This window comes from Bombyx mandarina, chromosome 03 (genome assembly GCF_030267445.1).
Source record: "Bombyx mandarina strain Sakado chromosome 03, ASM3026744v2".
In the NCBI taxonomy this organism is placed as follows: Eukaryota; Metazoa; Arthropoda; class Insecta; order Lepidoptera; family Bombycidae; genus Bombyx; species Bombyx mandarina.
In genome coordinates, this window is record NC_143210.1 from 9207368 (window position 1) to 9226684 (window position 19317).

Below are 19317 nucleotides of genomic sequence, written 5' to 3' on the forward strand. Positions count from 1 at the left end.
ATTGTCTTGTGGTTTGTTATTTATTTCTCGCAATAGCGGGAAACTCCCACTCAAAATAAATAAGTCAAGCACACTACATATTTCATAAATACTTATAATGCTTTGGATCTGTACAGTATTATAATATTAACAAGAAAAACGACGTTAGGCACTTAAATTGGCGCGCGAATCTTCCATCAGGTGACACCCGGTAATCGAAGGGGCTCTCCACTTACCAACTCTGCAGATGACGAAACAATATCTTCATTCCATGCCGAACGTATTCCAAGAAGTACCCAATCAAATCGTAGACAGCAATATCGATAAAAATGAAAATAAAAGTAATCGCTCAAGTCCATCTGGCGATAGATTGTTACCGAACTCTTAGACAATACAAAGCCAATGTCTCCAATCACCTTAAGTCAGAACGCTGAAGTTACAATTCCTTTGGTACAACGTCTGTCTTACTCTTCATGGAAAGCATGGATGGCACCTACCGGTTGAAATAGGTAAGACTGTGAACCCTTCCGAGGGGGCTTAAAATGCGTTCCTACCACTTACCAACAAGGAAAGGGTAGGAAAAGAAGAAACTGCTACCATGATTAAAGGAAAGTATTATTAATTATTATTGCTAGCATCCTCCGTACTAAGCCTTTACTCGCCCAGTTTTCTGGTGAATCTGGAACGGCCACCGGGTCATCAGTCATCCTTCTTTCACAAAAAAAAGCTAGCAGTCCCATGTTGCGTTTTAATAGCCAGACACTATTCAGACCTCTCGTACGATCACCCGTGTTTTTTTTTTGTATCATTCTGCTTTCTGTAAGATAAATGATTTTTATTTACATTTTCCTGTAAATTAAATTTTCAATTTAAATTTCGAACCAAGAACAATCTAGATTTCGTTGTTACAGCGATAAATTTTTGTATCGATAAGTAATCGTAAATTTTCTTTAATGGTTATTCTATTAATTATGTATTATTTAATCAACAATTTCTAATTAATTGAACATGCTACAGCCGTTTAATTATAAATCTTACATTTGTCAATTCAATAGGATAGCTTTCTGCGCATCGTTTTATGCCTCTACCGTTACATGCACAAGTACCCACACTTTCATACATTATTCTTCAAAACTTACCAGGCTTTTGCTTTTTGATGAGATTCATGTTTCCAGAACAAAAATTTTAACATGCCGGTCTGGGAAAATTGTTGATAAAATTTCCTTCCTTGCCTTAGTCCCTATAGGGGACCCATTTCGGAAAATGTTAAGAAACTTTACAAGACTTTGTGGTATCAGAGTTTTAAAAGGATGATTTTTAGTTTAATCAGGCTGACTACTGTGAAAATGTTAACTACAGCTCAAACAGCTGTATAGTCAGTCAACTTCATTAATCAATCCTGTTGTCGTCTATTCATGAAATACACTTGTTTCAATGTGATTTTAACCAATCCAAATTTAAAGCAAGCTGTTGTGAATGGATCGATGGATAAAAATGATATGCAACATTATTATAGTTTTCTAATTGTAATTGGTTTTAAATATAAGATGTCATAGAATTTCTTTAAAGAATTGATCTAAAGCCAATATCTGGGGAAACGACAACAACTACACATTAATAAGAAGCAAGAATATCTTGGCGTAAATTACTAGGTCTAGAGGATTGATGATTAATGTTCAGTTAATTAACTTAAGGTTTATTTGCTTTCTGTGCAGTATAGTACAAAGCTCTCGAAGCTTAATATGACAGTTTGACTAATTACTATTATCTCAATAAAACAAACTTAACTAACTCTGCATCAATACTTAAGATTAGTTAGTCTTTTCGTGTCCTATAGCAAATTCTCAAACTCAATTTTAGTTCTAAGATTTTTTAAAGTATTTTTTTTCTAGAATATACTCTTTTGGTTTACCCGGTGACCATACAATTGGACATCGGCATTTTATTATCAATTCTGTAATCGCCAGAACGATTACTATCAATATTTTTAGGGAGTAGAGCCATTGCACCGGTACACTTAATTAGAAATACTTGAATTTGCATTCACATTCATTTTCTACGCACACTTAACGGCATAAAGAAAATAAAGTTGCTTTGTTGACTTATCTAGAAAGTAAGTGTTGTGTAGCAAACAAGTAACATTTTCAAGTACATCAAAATTTTGCCATTCACATGTGAGTGAGAGAAAGCTGTCGTAGATAAATAAAGGATTGACAGCACGGTAAAAGTTTTTGAATGGCTTATGGCTTATTTCTTGTGTTAAAAGTTGCCTTTAAAAGGATTTTACAGGAACGCTACAAATACTATAGTCTACGTGGGTGCGGATCGCATGAACGAACACCACGCTCTCTTAAGCCATGATTGATGATGACGTATCCAAGTTTTATAAAGTGTTCCCTTATTATGTCAATTTCTTTCTTGGCCGAGTGCTCCTGTTTTTCAAATCGGGGGAAATTCGAGTAGAGTCTTTATACAGCAAGCCTATATACTTCGGACACGTGGCCCGACAAAATCCTGAGAACTTGGAAAAATTAATAGTTGTAGGTCACGTGGAGAAAAGAGAAGACGAGGAAGGTTGCCAACCAGGTGGACGGATATTGTCAAGGAGGCCACGAACACCAGCGTCCCGGGCGTCCTTAAGCAGGCCGAATGCAGGCAACATTGGAGGAAGCTTTTCGGTAGGCAGCGGCTTGGCTCTGCCCCTGGCATTGCTGAAGTCCAAGGGCGACGGTAACCACTCACCATCAGGTGGGCCGTATGCTCGTCTGCCTACAAGGGCAATAAAAAAAATAAAAAAAAGCTGGTGCAAAAACTGGACCAAGGTGGTCACGGCCCTCAGTAATGAGGAAACGACAAAGAAGAAGATATCCAGCAATGACGTTCAGCCACTGATATGAATTGATTAGTTTATCATTAAACACACTTCTTCTTCTTGCCCTTATCCTACTATGTGGGATCGGCGCAGCATATTCTTTCTCTTTTACTATTCAGGCTAGGTATCATACGACATTTTTCCATTCACATACTTATCACGCATATCTTCTTACATACCGTCCATTAAAGACTTTACCATCACTAAACCCACAATGAACAGAATATGCATGTTGTTGTGTTATAACTTTAATAGCACAATCTTTTTCGGCCGCAAAATAGTAATACTTTGAAGTAGATTGTTTTTTATTTCAACGTAAAAGATTTACACTGTCTTTTATCCTGAAACTGTCTAGCATAGAAAACATAGTTAAACGTGTTCCATCTGTATAGTGAGTTCTTCTCATGTGATAGGGCGTGATTACCCATGATTAAACGGCCGTCTGGTGTAGTGGTAAGTGACATGGTCACTACACGAGGGGGTTGCGGGTTCGAATCTCGCCAATGGAAGATATTTATTTGTATGATAAATATAAAATATATTTTCCAGGGTTATGGATGTATATTATATACATGTAAGTGTATAATAAAAATCTTACGTTCATCCGTTATCTGGTACCTGTAACACAAGGTCCTTACGAACTTAGCACGGGACCAGTTAACGTGGCGTGATCGTTTATGAAAAAAAAAAGATTTAATATTAAGATATATCGTGCTCATGGTTTTCTGACAATCGTATATATAAAAAACCACTGCCAACGCGAGCTTTTTAAAATACGTTAAAGTAAAATAGTAAGTCGGCTTTTTTATTTATGTTTTTATTGCGTTGATGGGTGGACTAGCTCAAAGCCCACCTGGTATGAAGTGGTTACTGGAGCCAATAGATATCTACGACGTAAATGCGCCACCCACCTTAAGATATAAGCTCTAAGGTCTCAAGTATAGTTACAACGGCTGCCCCACTCTTCAAACCGAAACGCATTACTGCTTCACGGCAGAAACAGGCAGGGTGGTGGTACCCACCACCGCGGACTCACAAGAGGTCCTACCACCGGTAAGGTTTACAACGGCTGCCCCACCTTCAAACCGAAACGCATTACTGCTTCATAGTAGAAATAGGCAGGGTGGCGGTACCTACGCGCGTGGACTCACAAGAGGTCCTCCTACCAATAATTACGCAAATTATAATTTTGCGGGTTTGACTGTAACGTGTAATAAAACACTATGTTATTCCTTCACCGTGGAAGTCAATCGTGAACATTTGTTGAGTACGTATTTCAGTATAAAAATTGGTACCCGCCTGGGATTCGAACACCAGTGCATCGCTCAATACGAATGCACCGGACGTCTTATCCCTTAGACCGCGACGGCTCGGCTATACTCGTAAAAATAGGATTCGAAATTGTAAAACTTTGAATTTTTTATCTTAATATTCAATATTAATACTGTTAATTGATTCATTTAATATCTATTTATTTCATTTGTTTAAATTAATACGTGGTGATGCCAATAAAAACCAATTCGCATACTCTCAATACTTACATTCACACGGTTACAAGTTGAATTACTTTCTATGAACTAACTTCGTTTATAGACGTGACTTCATATTTTCTCCATACTGCAACATTCATTTTCTCATTTCTTAAAAAAGAAAGTGACCTATAAAAATATTCTCATGGATTTCGAATTACTTGTCACAAAATCTTGATTGAGTTAATCTCATAAAACTTAGTCAACCATGACTTATCATTTTCTCTCTCGTATTGACTGCATTCTGCAGTTTTTAATTAAATTATTATTATTTAGATTTAGGATATTTCTCTTCTTTGAACTAGGAAAACGACAAAACATGCAAATTAACAGAACCGTGAAAACCACCTCTGCTGGCTCACGAAATAACCAAATATAAGTTGTAACAAAAACTCAAAGAGGATCGGATCTTCTAAATATTAGTCGAAGAAAAATATAATTCATAAAAATTATATGTTACATACATATAAATTTCATGGATTTTTCCCATCTTTAAAATTTATATAGGCTGTTTAACGACATCTTGTTTATTTGAAAGGTTAAGGTCTCCCGACAAAACCATGATGAAAAACTCCGGGTAGAAGGTCGGATTTGTATATTGTTATAAATGACTAATGAATTTTGCGAGGGACGAACTAACAGTGACCAATTAATTTTGTCTTTGACAAGAATTCATCTAGACCTAGGAGTTCCCAAACTTATTTGTCTACTGTCCACTTTGAGAATGAATAATTTTTTCTGGGTCCCCACAAGGAGTTGCTATCGCCCACTTTGGAAAAGGCTGATCTAGAGTGGTGATATTGCAATTTTAAACTTTCTTGACAATGAGTATTGTTACAACACACGCTCCTTATTCACTATCGAACGAGGCATTACCTCTAGTTTAAGATACCAAAGAGATTCTGAGGAAGAAAGAATTCTGGGATTAAAATTTACGACACATTATTAAACCAGAACTTTTAGATGATCTTGAATGGGGAAAACGGGTTTGCATTACCGAATACTCACGAAAGTTCTGTTCATACTGTTGTTATGTGGAGTACAAGTTCTAATCGCCTAGTATAATACATCTAGTCTAGCTATTGTTTATGTGGAATTTAGGTCTAGGTCACACGGTATGTCTTGGGGTCTTTCATTGTTTGAGCTCTTTGAATTGTTTAAGTGAATGACCTCTGCGTTTTGTTTGGTCGTCAAATTTAACACTACATGACGATCCGCCGAGTCAACCACACAACCAAAGAGTAAAGTGGCTGTCCCATTTGCGTCATAATTGAAAGTATAGATTTTATATTCCGTCTGTTTAAAAAACAGGAAACGTAAGGAACTCAACACAACACTACCTGATTAACGAAAAAAAATTATTTGTTTGTAGTGATGATAACTGAACTTGAACAAATTGATAGCAATCTATGAGTATTTATATCGGTAGGCAGCGGCTTGGCTCTGCCCTTGGCATTGCTGAAGTCCATGGGCGACGGTAACCACTCACCATCAGGTGGGCCGTATGCTCGTCTGCCTACAAAGGCAAAAAAAAAAACAAAAACAAAAAAATAAAATAAAAAAAAGTTTCTTTTTTTGCCATTGTAGAAGCCAAAAGGCAAAAAATATGAACACAAATTTATATAATTAATCAGATACGTATTTAATTTCAAATCCGGGCCTTTTGCTTCCCGAGCAAAAAATCTCTCAGGTCAATTTCGTAATTTAATTTTTATTCATGTGTTAAAATGAGACTTTATAGCTCACTTATCGATACTTCTATACTAATATATAAATCTACGGTGGTTTTTACGGATGTTCCGTTATAACTACTGAACCATGCATCCGATTGACTTGAAACTTGGTATCCACGTAAAAAATACATGTAGTTCATGGATAGGCTAATATTTTTATGAGTGTTGGACTCCCTACACCAGTTGCGGGGGCGTTAATGATGAGAATCTTTGTGGGGGTGAGAAATAATAATGTTAATTTTAAATGCCTAACGAAGCGAGCGGATATAGCTAGTTAACTCAAAATTTTAATCTTGATTTTTAGTTTTTAGTTTATTGTGATTTAGTTATCACTGTTGTATTTATTCGTAATGGCTGCTTTACGTTGATCTATTAACAGACTGGTAAACCTTAAAGCATATTATGCCTTAAATTTTATCCACTCAATATTAGTTACCACGCTTCTAATGTGAACGCGTAATTGCTTTCGGTTTCCGAGAACAAATCAAAAACGCTTCTAGTGTTTCGAAAGCAAACGCATGCAAGGCTTTTCTATTATTAGTGTTAATAATTGCATTGGAATCGCGCGGATAGCGGACATAGACTGGTTATCCTTTGACACGATAATACTGAAAATCGTTCGAGCGAGACATAAAATTTACATAGTCTATGCGCAAAATTCATCCACATTTCAATGCACAAAGCAAATATTATATACATATACATAATATTATAAAGAGGAAAGATTTGTTTGTTTGTTTGTTTCGAATAGGCTCCGAAACTACTGGACCGATTTGAAAAATTCTTTTGCCATTAGAAGCCGACATTGTCCCTGATGAACATAGGCTACTTTTTTTATTATTTTTTTGAATTTTTTTTTTGGTTTCATTTGTGTTTTAATGTTTCCGAAGCGAAGCGAGGGCGGGTCGCTAGTTATATACATAAAGTTTAAATTATATTTGTAAGACAATTCTTCTAGTTGATTTCTAGTACCTGTTTAGCTAGCAAGGTCGTTTTTTATTAAACTTTTGTCTTTTGTGTGCAGCAATAAGCACGAAAGCAATTACAATATCGTCACCTCTAAAGACTCGATGATAAAATATTTTTTAAATTATGCGAAGTTTAAAATTAACGCGTATTTATATTCTATTTAAAGCGGCTACTCCATCACACTTTCATATTTAGATCCAAATAAACTATCAGCCTTTTTCTTGTTTTTTTTTAAATACCGGTCCTACCGATTCCGCCGTTTCTAGAACTGAAGGATATATTTGAACAACGATTCTTTGTGAAAGTTAACGTTCTGAATGTAACAAAGTTTTAATAGTTTCACAATTAATCAATTGATCGAAATTTGATATCCAATTTCTTCAGACTATTAATTTGATAAGCGCCGGTCCGCCGTCCACGGAAGTAAAGGATCCAACTGGACCATGTGTAGTTTACAAGCGGAAGTCCTGTTATTTTATTTTGTGCCAAAAAAATCGCTCGTTTTAGATTTATCATTCTTCGAAAAAAATTACCTGACACTGCCAGTACCGTGATTGATACAACATGAAAACGCAATTTTTTTTTTAAATATCTATGCGACTCAAAATTCCGTACGATAATATTTAGAGAAACTGTAACATATTTTCAAGGCAAACGAGAATCTAAAGTTTGCGTAATAAACGAATGTTGTGTTCGATGAAACGTAACGCGTTCGTTCAAGAGTAATCGGCCAAGAGCAACACAACACATGCAAGGAATTTGTACGTACCTATATTATCTTATACCTTTAAATGAGCAATTCTTGTATATTAATATATACTTATATAATCTAAATCTCGGAAACGGCTCCAACGATTTTCATAAAATTTAGTATACAGGGGATTTCGGGGGCGATAAATCGATCTAGCTACGATTTATTTTCAGAAAATGTTGTTTTATTCGTATTTTCAATAATCAACTCTTCCCGACATCTATTGGCGAATAATAATACTATTTTTCTTAATTGAGGGCAACTAACCGCTTTAAAGACACAACAAGATGGCGTTATCAAAAAAAAAGCAAGCAAAGCTCGGTCATCGTTTAGTAAAATTTTATAAAAGCAATTTTATTATTGCTTGGATGGGTGAGCGTGCACACGGTCCAGCTAGTATTAAGTAGTCACCGGGATGTATAGACATTACTACGTAACCTATTTTGACATCATGAGGTCTATACTTTTCACCACATGGCTTTCGGTGTTCAAATCGAAATACAATAGAATAGAATACAATAGAAACAGTCAGTATGGTGGAACCTACTCGTGCTCACAAGACGGCAGTTATTACGCAAATTAGCGTTTTTGCAGGCTTCAATTTTAATACACGATGTTATTCCTTCATCGTGGAAGAGATTCGTGAACGTATATTTAGTACGTATTGTATTAGAAAAAAATGTTACCTGTCTGGGAGATTTGAGCGGCAACTGTGCAATGTTTTTTTTACATGAGATCAAGATTAGATTAGGTTAGCCCATCGAAAAATGTATTTCATCAAGTATTTTTTAATATCTGCTACCTAGCCCTTCAAAAGAGAATGCTTCGCGGTATCAATACCCAAGTAATGTTGATTTTTAGGATCCTTGAATATCACCATTTTCCGTTGGTAGCAACGGTAACTTGGCAACAATATTTCCATTATTACATTTATATATTTCAAAGATCAATCAGTACTCTTTATTAGCAGTTAGTATGGAAATCAGAAAAAATGTAGCCTTGATTTATTCCGTTGTTGCAAAACTGTCTAGTAATTTTTTAAAATGTGTTAAACCTGCGCTAGTTTGAAGTGACCCGAGAAAAGTAGTTGCATACAATTAGAGTTTTTATTTTATTGAACGTGTTTATGAATTTATAGGTAAGACGTCACGTCCTGTCGTGGCATTAAGCCTTCGTCAAACAGAACGCGCATTTAGCGCGCGTCAGAGCGCTATACTAACGCCGCGCTATGACGCCGCCATGTGTTGTAGAGCTGGCGCTCTGTTTGACGGTATGTTACCGTAGTAGTACAACACATCCCGGCGTCATAGCGTAGCGCTCTGACGCGCGCTAATTACGCGTTCTGTTTGACGAAGCCTTTAGTGATCACTGTTTATTTTAGAAATTCGCACGGTATTGACGAACAATGAAGGAACAGTGCGCTTAATAAAACAAATCTACGAAATGTATATATTTTTTGTCATTGGTGTTGGTAATGAACGTCTCTCTCGTTTTTGTCGCAAAACGATTATGCGATACATTCAGCATTATACAGTGTGATTCCTTATAATGTGCACATATCGAAATGAGGGAATCTATGCTTCATTTTATAGAAAATGGTGTATCTGAGATATAAACATGAAAATGTTACTAATGGGTAGCTAATACGATATACAATAACTTTAAGTAATAAAAAAGTAGGTAAATGGGGCGTCTTTTTGAGAAATTTTAGGATTGTTGTAAAAATTGATGAATAAATAACAGATTTATTCATCAATTTTTTTTCAATTGTTTATTTTCAATTGAGAGGAGGTTTTCTCCCACTTTTTTCATTTTATGAGGACGCCTAAACACTTCCAATCATTATGAAATTTGTTTAACCGTGATAAATCATTTAAAGTGACACCGTACCGGAGTCACAGTAGTGAACAAACAATTTAAAAATTCCATAAAATATAAAAATAAACATATTTAGCATTTTTTTCATATTTTTCCCTCGATAAAATTAAGCATAGATTCCCTCATTTCGATATGTGCACATTATAAAGAATCACACTGTACTATTGTAATATAATGAGCCCGTCTTCAATCGGCTTGAATACATGTACTTAAACTTCATTAGATAACGTGCATTATTAGTGGTTATTTCTAAAGGTCATTCTTATTAAGTTTCATTTTCTGTCTTCAGTATTTACTATTTAGTATTACGTAAATAATGTCAGAGTACCAAGTCCGATGAGATATGTTTGTCATTGATGGGGAAACAAACTTAAGGCTCACCTCTTGGTAAATGATTAACCACAGATACAAAACTTTGCCTGATCACGGGATATATTCGTAACATTTCCCGCAGGCGGTTCGATGTGTTATGGATTTCTTCTGTAAATCGCTGGATTATATAAAAAATATACATTTTATTGTTATTATAATATCAAAATCAGTCGCTTTCAGTTTCTGTTTTGTCCTGCTGGGCGAATGAGCACTTTTACCAGATCTGATTTGTATTTATTTCAATTATTGTTTTAGGCTTGGAAGATACAGTGAAGCTTGTAAAAGGCGTCGGTGGTAAATGCTACGGCTACGTAGTAGATCTCGCCAGCAGGGAAGACATCTACCGTGTCGCTAAAAACGTTGAAGAGCAGGTTGGGAAGGTAAGTTCATTTTTTTTATTTTTTTATTGCTTAGATGGGTGCGTGATCTCACAGCCCACCTGGTGTTAAGTGGTTACTGGAATCCATAAACATCTACGGCGTAAATGCGCCACCCATCTTGAGATATAAGTTCTAAGGTCTCAGTATAGTTAAACGGCTGCCCCACCCTTCAAACCGAAACGCATTTATGCTTCACGGTTGAAATAGCCAGGGTGATGGTACCTACTCGTGCGGACTCACAAGAGGTCCTATCACCAGTAAGTTTGAATTAAATATCAAATTACTTTAGTCAACACTACAAATTTTAACCGAATAGTACGTCTATATTGCAATATTAACGTGTGAACGTATTTTGTGTTTCAATTACAGTATGCTTCAGGACACACGTTAAATGTGGCAACACAATAATTGTCTTCAGACAAGGCAAACGTACCGGTTTTTTTTTTTTAAAGACTGGATTGTTCGTCAAATATCCGCACCGCCTTTGTTCAACGTTTCCGTATTAAACATCACATCATATTGTCGCTGCTCAAATACGAATTTAAAATAAACGCATCAAAATATTATATTTATTCAGCACTAACTGACTCAGCAGACTTCGTAGTGCCTCAATCGATAAATAAAAGAATTAAACTTTTGTATAAAATAAACTTAAAACAAACATAAGGAATCCGTCCGACGGGGGACACATCATAAGAAAAACAAAATTGTTATTTTTATTTAATTCCAAGCATTTTCATATTTATCTACCTTTTAAACCTTCTCTGGACTTCCACAAATAATTCAAGACCAAAATTAGCCAAATCCGTCTAGCCGTTCTCGAGTTTTAGCGAGACTAATGAACAGCAATTCATTTTTATATGTATAAGTATAGATGAGCAGTTTGGTGATGTTGAAGTTTTTGTTTGAAAAGTAAAAAAAAAAACAGTTTGAAGCCAAGGCTATTTATTTTGCGATTTTGGAAAAATCACTTCGCAAGCTACAACCACGAAAGTTCACTGACTCAATCATTAGCGTGGTTTTAAAATTGAATAAATATTTAATTCGTGAGATATATATATGTATATCAAATCCAAAACAGTTTTGCAGATTAAAAAGTCTAAGATTGAATACAGCAATAATTGCGTCAATAATAATTAATTTTATGCTTTCAAAACGTCTTTTAAACATTATACGTTTTGAAATTAGGGGCTTAAGATGAGATAAATGCATCTGATTTTCTGAAATCGCTCTAACCTTAAAGATAAAGATTTTACTTTGGTGGTAGGACGTCTTTTGAGTCCGCACGGGTGGGTATCACCACCTTGCTGCCTATTTCTGCCGTGAAGCAGTAATGCGTTTCGGTTTGAAGAATGAGTAGCCGTTGTACTGTAAAAACTGAGACCTTAGTATTAATGTGTCAAGATACGTGGCGGTATTTACGTTGTAGATGTCTATGGGCTCCGGTGACCACTTAACATCAGGTGAGCCGTGAGCTCGTCCACCTACATGAGCAATAAAAAAAAAGATTCTGCGTTTTACTCGTATAGAGCGATACAATCCCGTAAAATCTTGTACAATAGTATGTATTAAGTAATAGAATTTTAGTATATTACGATTTTAGGACTGATAGTCCTTAGTGGGTTCTAAGCATCTAATACAATAATTTAATTAAATTGTTTTCTTTTTCTTCAGGTAAACCTACTTATCAATAATGCAGGCGTCGTCTCAGGACACTACCTCCTGGAGACTCCAGACCACCTCATTCAAAGGACTTTCGATGTCAACATTCTTGCACATTTCTGGGTAAGACATTTTTTTTTGATTATTTAACACAGCATAGGAAAATATCATTAAGACTGAATTTTGACTATATATCTAAAAGGACATATAAAAACTTACGTGACTACATCACTCACGTCTCTTTTTTTATTATTATGCTGATAGCCTTGAGAGGCTATATCAACGTTACCCTAGCGTGAGCTCTCGGGGCTCAAACCGCAGGTGTTGCTAACACTGGCCCTAGCAAAAGCAGTGCTTCGCAGAATCTACCGCCGGATCGGAAACGCGACCCACTGATAAGATCCGGCAAGAAACTCAGTGGGCTGTGCCTGTGGGTTAATTTATTCGCCGAGCCCTTCGTCGAAAGCGACGGGTTCGGCAAAGAGTCTCATAATGATTATATTGCGCTACGAAATATTTTGTTTTCCTTGAAATTATAGTACACTTTCAGAACAGTCCCACAGAATTACATCAATACTCTTTCTGTAGTTGAAATTTATTGACCTACTTAACTTGTCTTTAAATTTAGTTAGTGTTTAAAAAAAACAAGCCCCCTTAATTGAATATGCAATTTCGAAAAGGGCACATGTTGCATATTTTGTCAAATACGTTTTTTCATATACATGTAGTTTAGAGGCTTACCTACACCCATTTTATAATAATTCCAGTAATTATCAATTCCTAATTAACACTAAAATATATCTCAATTGTTAATATTTTAAATTTTACACTGCTTTAGAAAATAATCAGTTTTTTTCATTTCCTGAACATTTTACATTTTCAGAGATGTGCCCTTTTCGAAATTGCATATTCAATTTCTTTCGCCGGTTCTTCTCAGATTTTCTCGGAACCGGTGGTAGAATTCTCTGATATTAAATGAGTGTGTCATGTGCAATAAAATAAATTATATTAAATTTAATTCACACGTTGCTAGAATAATAAACCTGGGAGCGGTTTCTTTCGATTCCGTTGAATAATACAATATGATGAACTCAACAGCTGCGTTATATCGCATGTGACTAATAAAAAACTCTTTCGAAATTATTCTCATACATGTGCACTTACATTTTTTGGTTACTATGTATAAGTTTTTTTGTTTTTGTTTTCGTAGTTCTCATAATAATTAACGTATCAAATTCGTTGCAACTAAAATCTTAATAAATAAGATTGCTTTGTTCATGTTTTTAAGTTTAACATGCTACTTTACAATTGAAATTTATAATGGAACGAAAATTAAAAGAATCAAATCCGCTACTCTTAATGAACAATAGAATAATAATTTTCTCATGATTTCTGCTAATGATAGTAACTGTTGCATTAGTTTGTTTTATTATTGTCATCTCAATATTTAGCTGAACCATTTCATTGATTAGACGGTGAAAGCCTTCCTGCCAACCATGATCAGTCAAAATGATGGTCATATAGTTACCATCGCTTCAATGGCCGGACACGTGGGTGTTGCCAAGCTGGTCGACTACTGTTCGTCAAAAGCTGCTGCCTGCGGCTTCGACGAGGCTCTCAGGGTCGAGCTAGAGACGAAAGGCGTTAAGGGTGTGAAGACTTCGCTGATATGTCCGTACTTCATTCGATCGACGGGCATGTTTGAAGAGGTTAACTCAAGGTGAGTATCGGTTTCAATTATTGCTACGTCAAAAAAAAACCCAGTAATACCTGTAAAAAACTTATTTACAAGTACGTGGTCTAAACAACCCAACTTCTCAAACGTATTGTGAACGCGATTGGGTATTGGGGTATTGGGTATTGGTTATTGGGTATTGGCGATTGGGTATTGTGAGCGCAAACGGTAGGTAATATCGTCCTGCTTAATTCTGCCACGCAGCATTCGTTCGTGCCAGTTTTCAACGGCAATTACTATACAATACAATATGAAAATTACAACCTTATACCTTAGACTCAGAGGTGACGATTGACGTTATCCCAATAGACCTGGTAATCACGTAACACCTCTAGGTATTCTGGGAATTTATTATTCCATCTAATGCTAACATAGTATATCAACCTTAGCCTTTAATATCGGAAGGTCAACATTTATGTCTGTCATTAAAAATTAAATTTTTATTATCCAATTAAATTGTTCATGTGTGCTGTGTGATGTATTAAATATCACGTTCACACTTTCGTCTATATCAAAGTTAGGTATAAATTATATTATTACGATGCGCAATTACTACTCAGACCACTTGAAAAATCAGACACTATTATTTTAAAATTGAAACTTTATTTTCTTTAATACGCTTTGAATCTTTTAATAGCTCGTATGTAAAAAAAATACGTGGACTCACGTTTTGATAACTTGATCACGACATTGATAACTTAATAAATTATTTTTCTACAGTCTCCGAGTCTGGTGGTAGGACCTCTTGTGAGTCCGCGCGGGTGGGTACCACCGCCCTGCCTATTTCTGCCGTGAAGCAGTAATGCGTTTCGGTTTGAAGGGTGGGGCAGCCGTTGTAACTATACTTGAGACCTTAGAACTTGTATCTCAAGGTGGGTGGCGCATTTACGTTGTGGATGTCTATGGGCTCCAGTGACCACTTAACACCAGGTGGGCTGTGAGCTCGTCCACCCATCTAAGCAATAAAAAAAAAAAAAATAAAAAAATTCTTTCATACGAAATGCCCGTTTCTTGTATTAAGTATTGGATGGTAACTCTTCGATCGCTCAATACAATTTTCTCGACTTTCGCAACATTTTCTTGGGTGACTGACGTCGATGGACGGCCGCAACGATGTTCGTCGTCCGTGCTCGTTCTCCCTACTCGCTCCCTACTCCTAATTGAGAAGCCACTGGAATAATTGCGACAGTAGAATACGGCGGAGCAGACTGTCCTAATGTTGCCTCCAAATCGCAATGAATATCATGCGTCATTAACTTTCTTAAACAGAGATATTTAATAACGGCTCGCACTTCGTTTTTCTCCATTTTCGAGAACACGTTCCGATTCGAAGCAAACAAATGACTACATTCAGAAAAAACAAAAGAGAATCGAAGATTTTTTTTTAAATTAATATTACAAATTATATGTAAGCCTGCCAGTATTTTTTTCTTACCAAGGAGTATGTCGTTGATGATGAATATGATTTTTTTAGAGTCCTATGGGTCACGGAACCACGGTCATATCTACCTAACCGTGATGTCAAACGAGCATCCGAAGTTTTTTTTTCCTACCTATGCTGATAGCCTTGAGAGGCTATTTCAGCTTCGCCTTGACATGTATATGAGCTCACGGGGTTCAAACCGGAAGTGTTGCTAACACTGGCCCTAGCAAGAGCAGTGATTCGCAGAATCTACCAACGGATCGGAAACGCGACCCATTGGGAAGATCCGGCGAGTGGGTTTCCGAAGTTCAACGTTGATCCAACGAGTATGTCCAGAAGTTTAATTGATAAAACGAGTGTGTACATGGCGTGGTCTCTTGTCGAGCCTCTGCACGATGAGAGCGATCGAAAGGCACGCGAGACAATGAGACAAGCGTGTACAGCCGGCATAATCTTGAAAAAAATATTAAAATCTACGTTTATTATATCAAGTAGTGAAAGACTGTTTGCTTTAAGCGGCATTTTTGCATCTTTACAAGAGAGCCATTTAAAGTTTAAAATTTTGAAAAAAATTCATGGAGTAAACGTTAAAAAGTTCAATTAAAATCATCGAATAATTATCGATACTAATATCAAATAAAACCTTTAATTACAGAGACAAATGTCGCTTAAAATAAACAGCCTCACCCCTCGATATGTACATACCTACGGACATATAGGATACAACATACAAAATTATTTAAATTAATTATATTTTTTTCATTACAGGTTTGTGCCACAGCTGAATTCGAACGAGGTGGCGGATCGTGTTGTGCTCGCGATACGCACCAGTGAGCCTTTCGCTCTAATACCAGGTTTCTTTCGGGTGTTATTACCTTTCAAATGGTAAGTCTGTTACTTGTACCCGAGCTATATTCGAGAGCCGTCGGTCACTTAACCTACCTTAGAATATGATTTCCACATACAATTTTGTTTTTCTATTTGACATTAGCATTTTCATAATGCTCTTTGTTGTATTATCTATCTATACTGATCTACAGTGGTTTTTACGGATGTTCCGTTATAACTACTGAACCATGCATCCGATTGACTTGAAACTTGGTATCCATGTAGAAAATACATGTATTTAATGGATAAGCTAATACTTACCTATATGAGTGTTGGATTCCCTAATAATAATGACAATAAATAATAATATTAACTTTAAATGCCCAGCGAAGCGGGCGAGTACGGCTGGTTTATATATATATGTATATGAAAGACGATGGCTGTGTGTATATTCCCTGTAGACTTCAAAACGATGGACCGATTTTGATGAAAGGGCCGGTTTTCACTAGTATTAATATCATTAATAAACAACAATAGAATTTCATATAGGATTGCATAAGTCTTATTTTTAAGGCTATAAAGTAGGAATAATGGTCAGCTGTTAAAAGTTGGTCTGCTGGGATACAGTTGCGTTGCCCGATCGGAGTTAATATTTGTAAAGATATTTAGTGTATCTGTCTCACTTATCAAGCAGCGTTCACGTTATGGCTCAGTGGGTTCTAGTAATTACGAAGAAATCGTATTTATATATAATTATATAGTTTTTATGTTACTCGCAGAAATCAATGATTGTTTTAAAAAACAATAATATATTCCCGAACGCGATTCCATCTATTTAAAACAAATATCTCATTTCTTACTTAGTCAGATTCTAGATTAACCAAATGTTTATTTCATTATAAGGTTTTGATGTAGTAGTAGAATAGGTTTGGATTTATTTACATTTCTGAAGCCCGATTTATCAGTTATACGGAAAACGAAATCTTATTTAAAAAGATAAATAATTAAAATAAAGTTATCTTTAACACTGCTTTGTTCGAAAATCTATGTGATTTTAATTTTCAAATCAAAATCAAATCAAAAAAAAATTATTCAACATAAATGAAAGTACATACTTGTTGAACGTCAAAAAGAATTACCGCCTATACCTATACCTATACCTATACCTATACCTATACCTATACCTATTACCTATACCTATACCTATACCTTATCTATATTATTTCACAACGCAATACGTGTACGGAGTAATTTCGGTACACATAAAGTTTGATTATTGACACTAAGCCCAAACTCGATCTAGCACCGGCATTCCCGTTCGCAACAAGACATCAACTGAAAAGAACGAACCGTGGGAGTATTTTGTAATCGCTTCACATTAACCTCAAGTTACGTTCTAAATTCTTTTAATATTTGACCCGCTTTTAAGCTCTCGTGGTCAAGTGAAAACAAAATTGCTTTTAAGGACCGTTTTTTTTTGTTCTTCCTACTTGTCGACAAACGCTTCAAATATTTTAGCTGTATTATTTTTGTGGTGAACCACAAAACCGCTAATGGAACAAGTTAATTATAGGTCTACTGACAATAATTCTAGGATTTTAGTTAATAATATCAATTAATTTGGTTAATACCAAAGTAAAGAGCTATTTTCGTAATAATAGTTACCATTGTTATTTTGCATAGAATAATCGATACCAAAAACGTATTTACAATTTTTAACGACCATTCACTTATTAAGGTTTTGTTAATTTTTACATTCACTTGTTTCTTAGTATTTTATATAAGGTTCAATATATTCAAATATATAAATAAATAAATAAATAAATAAATAAATATTTACTAATAATCACGCCACGTTAACTGGTCCCATGATAAGTTCGTAAAGAACTTGTGTTACAGGTACCAGATAACGGAAATAAATGTAAGATTTTTATTATACACATACATATATTTAATATACATCCATAACCCTGGAAAATACATTTATATTTATCATACAAATATCTTCCCTTGGCGGGATTCGAACCCGCGACCCCCTTGTGTAGTGACCATGTCACTTACCACTACACCAGACGGTCGTCAAATATACATTTAATATACATTTAAATATCGTCTTCTTTAATATCTTATGTTCATTTATTTGGTTCGATGTTAAAGGCTTTGTAGTTAAATGAAAGCGAATAAAATTTAATGTGAAAGCCAAATTAAATAGGTACCTATTTTGATTACCTGTTAGAAACGGAACTAAGAATAATATACAAATGTATAGCCAACGATTCTGTTTAGGTGAAGCTTCACGTTTAACACAAAATTAATAATGAAATTTTAATGATGCTCATTAATCACATTATCTAAAGGCTTGAAAACAAAGGCAGTCTAAAAAAAAAAAATCACTAAGTTTAAATTTTTCATATAAACCAATGAGGAAATCTAAATATTTGACATCGTATTTAACGTACATTTTCGGGAAACAGATGTGTGGTTTATTTATGAAGGTTGATGTCACCGAACAACGCCATTAAAAAAATTCCGACGCGAAGATTGCATAGAATTTGCATATCTATATATTAATACGTGAAGCAAAAACTTTATATCCCTTTTTACGAAAATTGCACGGACGGAGGAGTATTAAATTTTCCACACTTATAGAGAATATAGAGAAGAAGTGCACAATGCTAATTTTTTTTTTAAATAATGCATAAAAGATACTTCAAATCAATAAAGAAAACATTACACACACCACATACGATGTATTTGACGCACACACGCATGCAATAAATAGTTTATTATTGTCAAACTTTTGTTCTTGACGTCTGTAGTCAAATTGAGAATAGATTAAATATTGTTTGTCTTTGTTAATATTTTTTATAGTATAGTCTTGGCGAAATTTGTGATTATAGAAGTATAAAATACAATCATAATAGTGTACAAACTTACAATTCCAATTAATTATAGTTGAATTTCGACTACTGCGGGACCTCTAGTTAGTTTAAAAAGTTTATAGTCTTCGCGAGGTTGAAAAATATACTCATGTTTTTTTAAGTGTATATATGGGTGAACGAACCAGGAGTTAATCGGTTACCGGAGCATATTGGCCACAGCCCTAATGTTCTTCACATCATTTTTGTATAAAGTTTTCTCTGAGTAGCCTATATCGATACGGGTTAATGATGAAAACCATATCTTAATAAACTCGAAACATTCTA

The 19317-nt window shown here is 35.2% G+C and overlaps 1 protein-coding gene across 1 annotated transcript in view; it reads left to right on the forward strand.

The window, feature by feature from the left end:
• Positions 1 to 19317, forward strand: part of LOC114251575 (estradiol 17-beta-dehydrogenase 11) — a 54316-nt gene that overhangs the window by 31630 nt on the left and 3369 nt on the right. Inside the window, exons 3-6 of the mRNA XM_028185894.2 lie at positions 10339 to 10463; positions 12138 to 12248; positions 13598 to 13845; positions 16052 to 16168. Coding sequence (XP_028041695.2) covers positions 10339 to 10463; positions 12138 to 12248; positions 13598 to 13845; positions 16052 to 16168 — 601 coding nt within the window. The remainder of the gene's footprint in view (positions 1 to 10338; positions 10464 to 12137; positions 12249 to 13597; positions 13846 to 16051; positions 16169 to 19317) is intronic.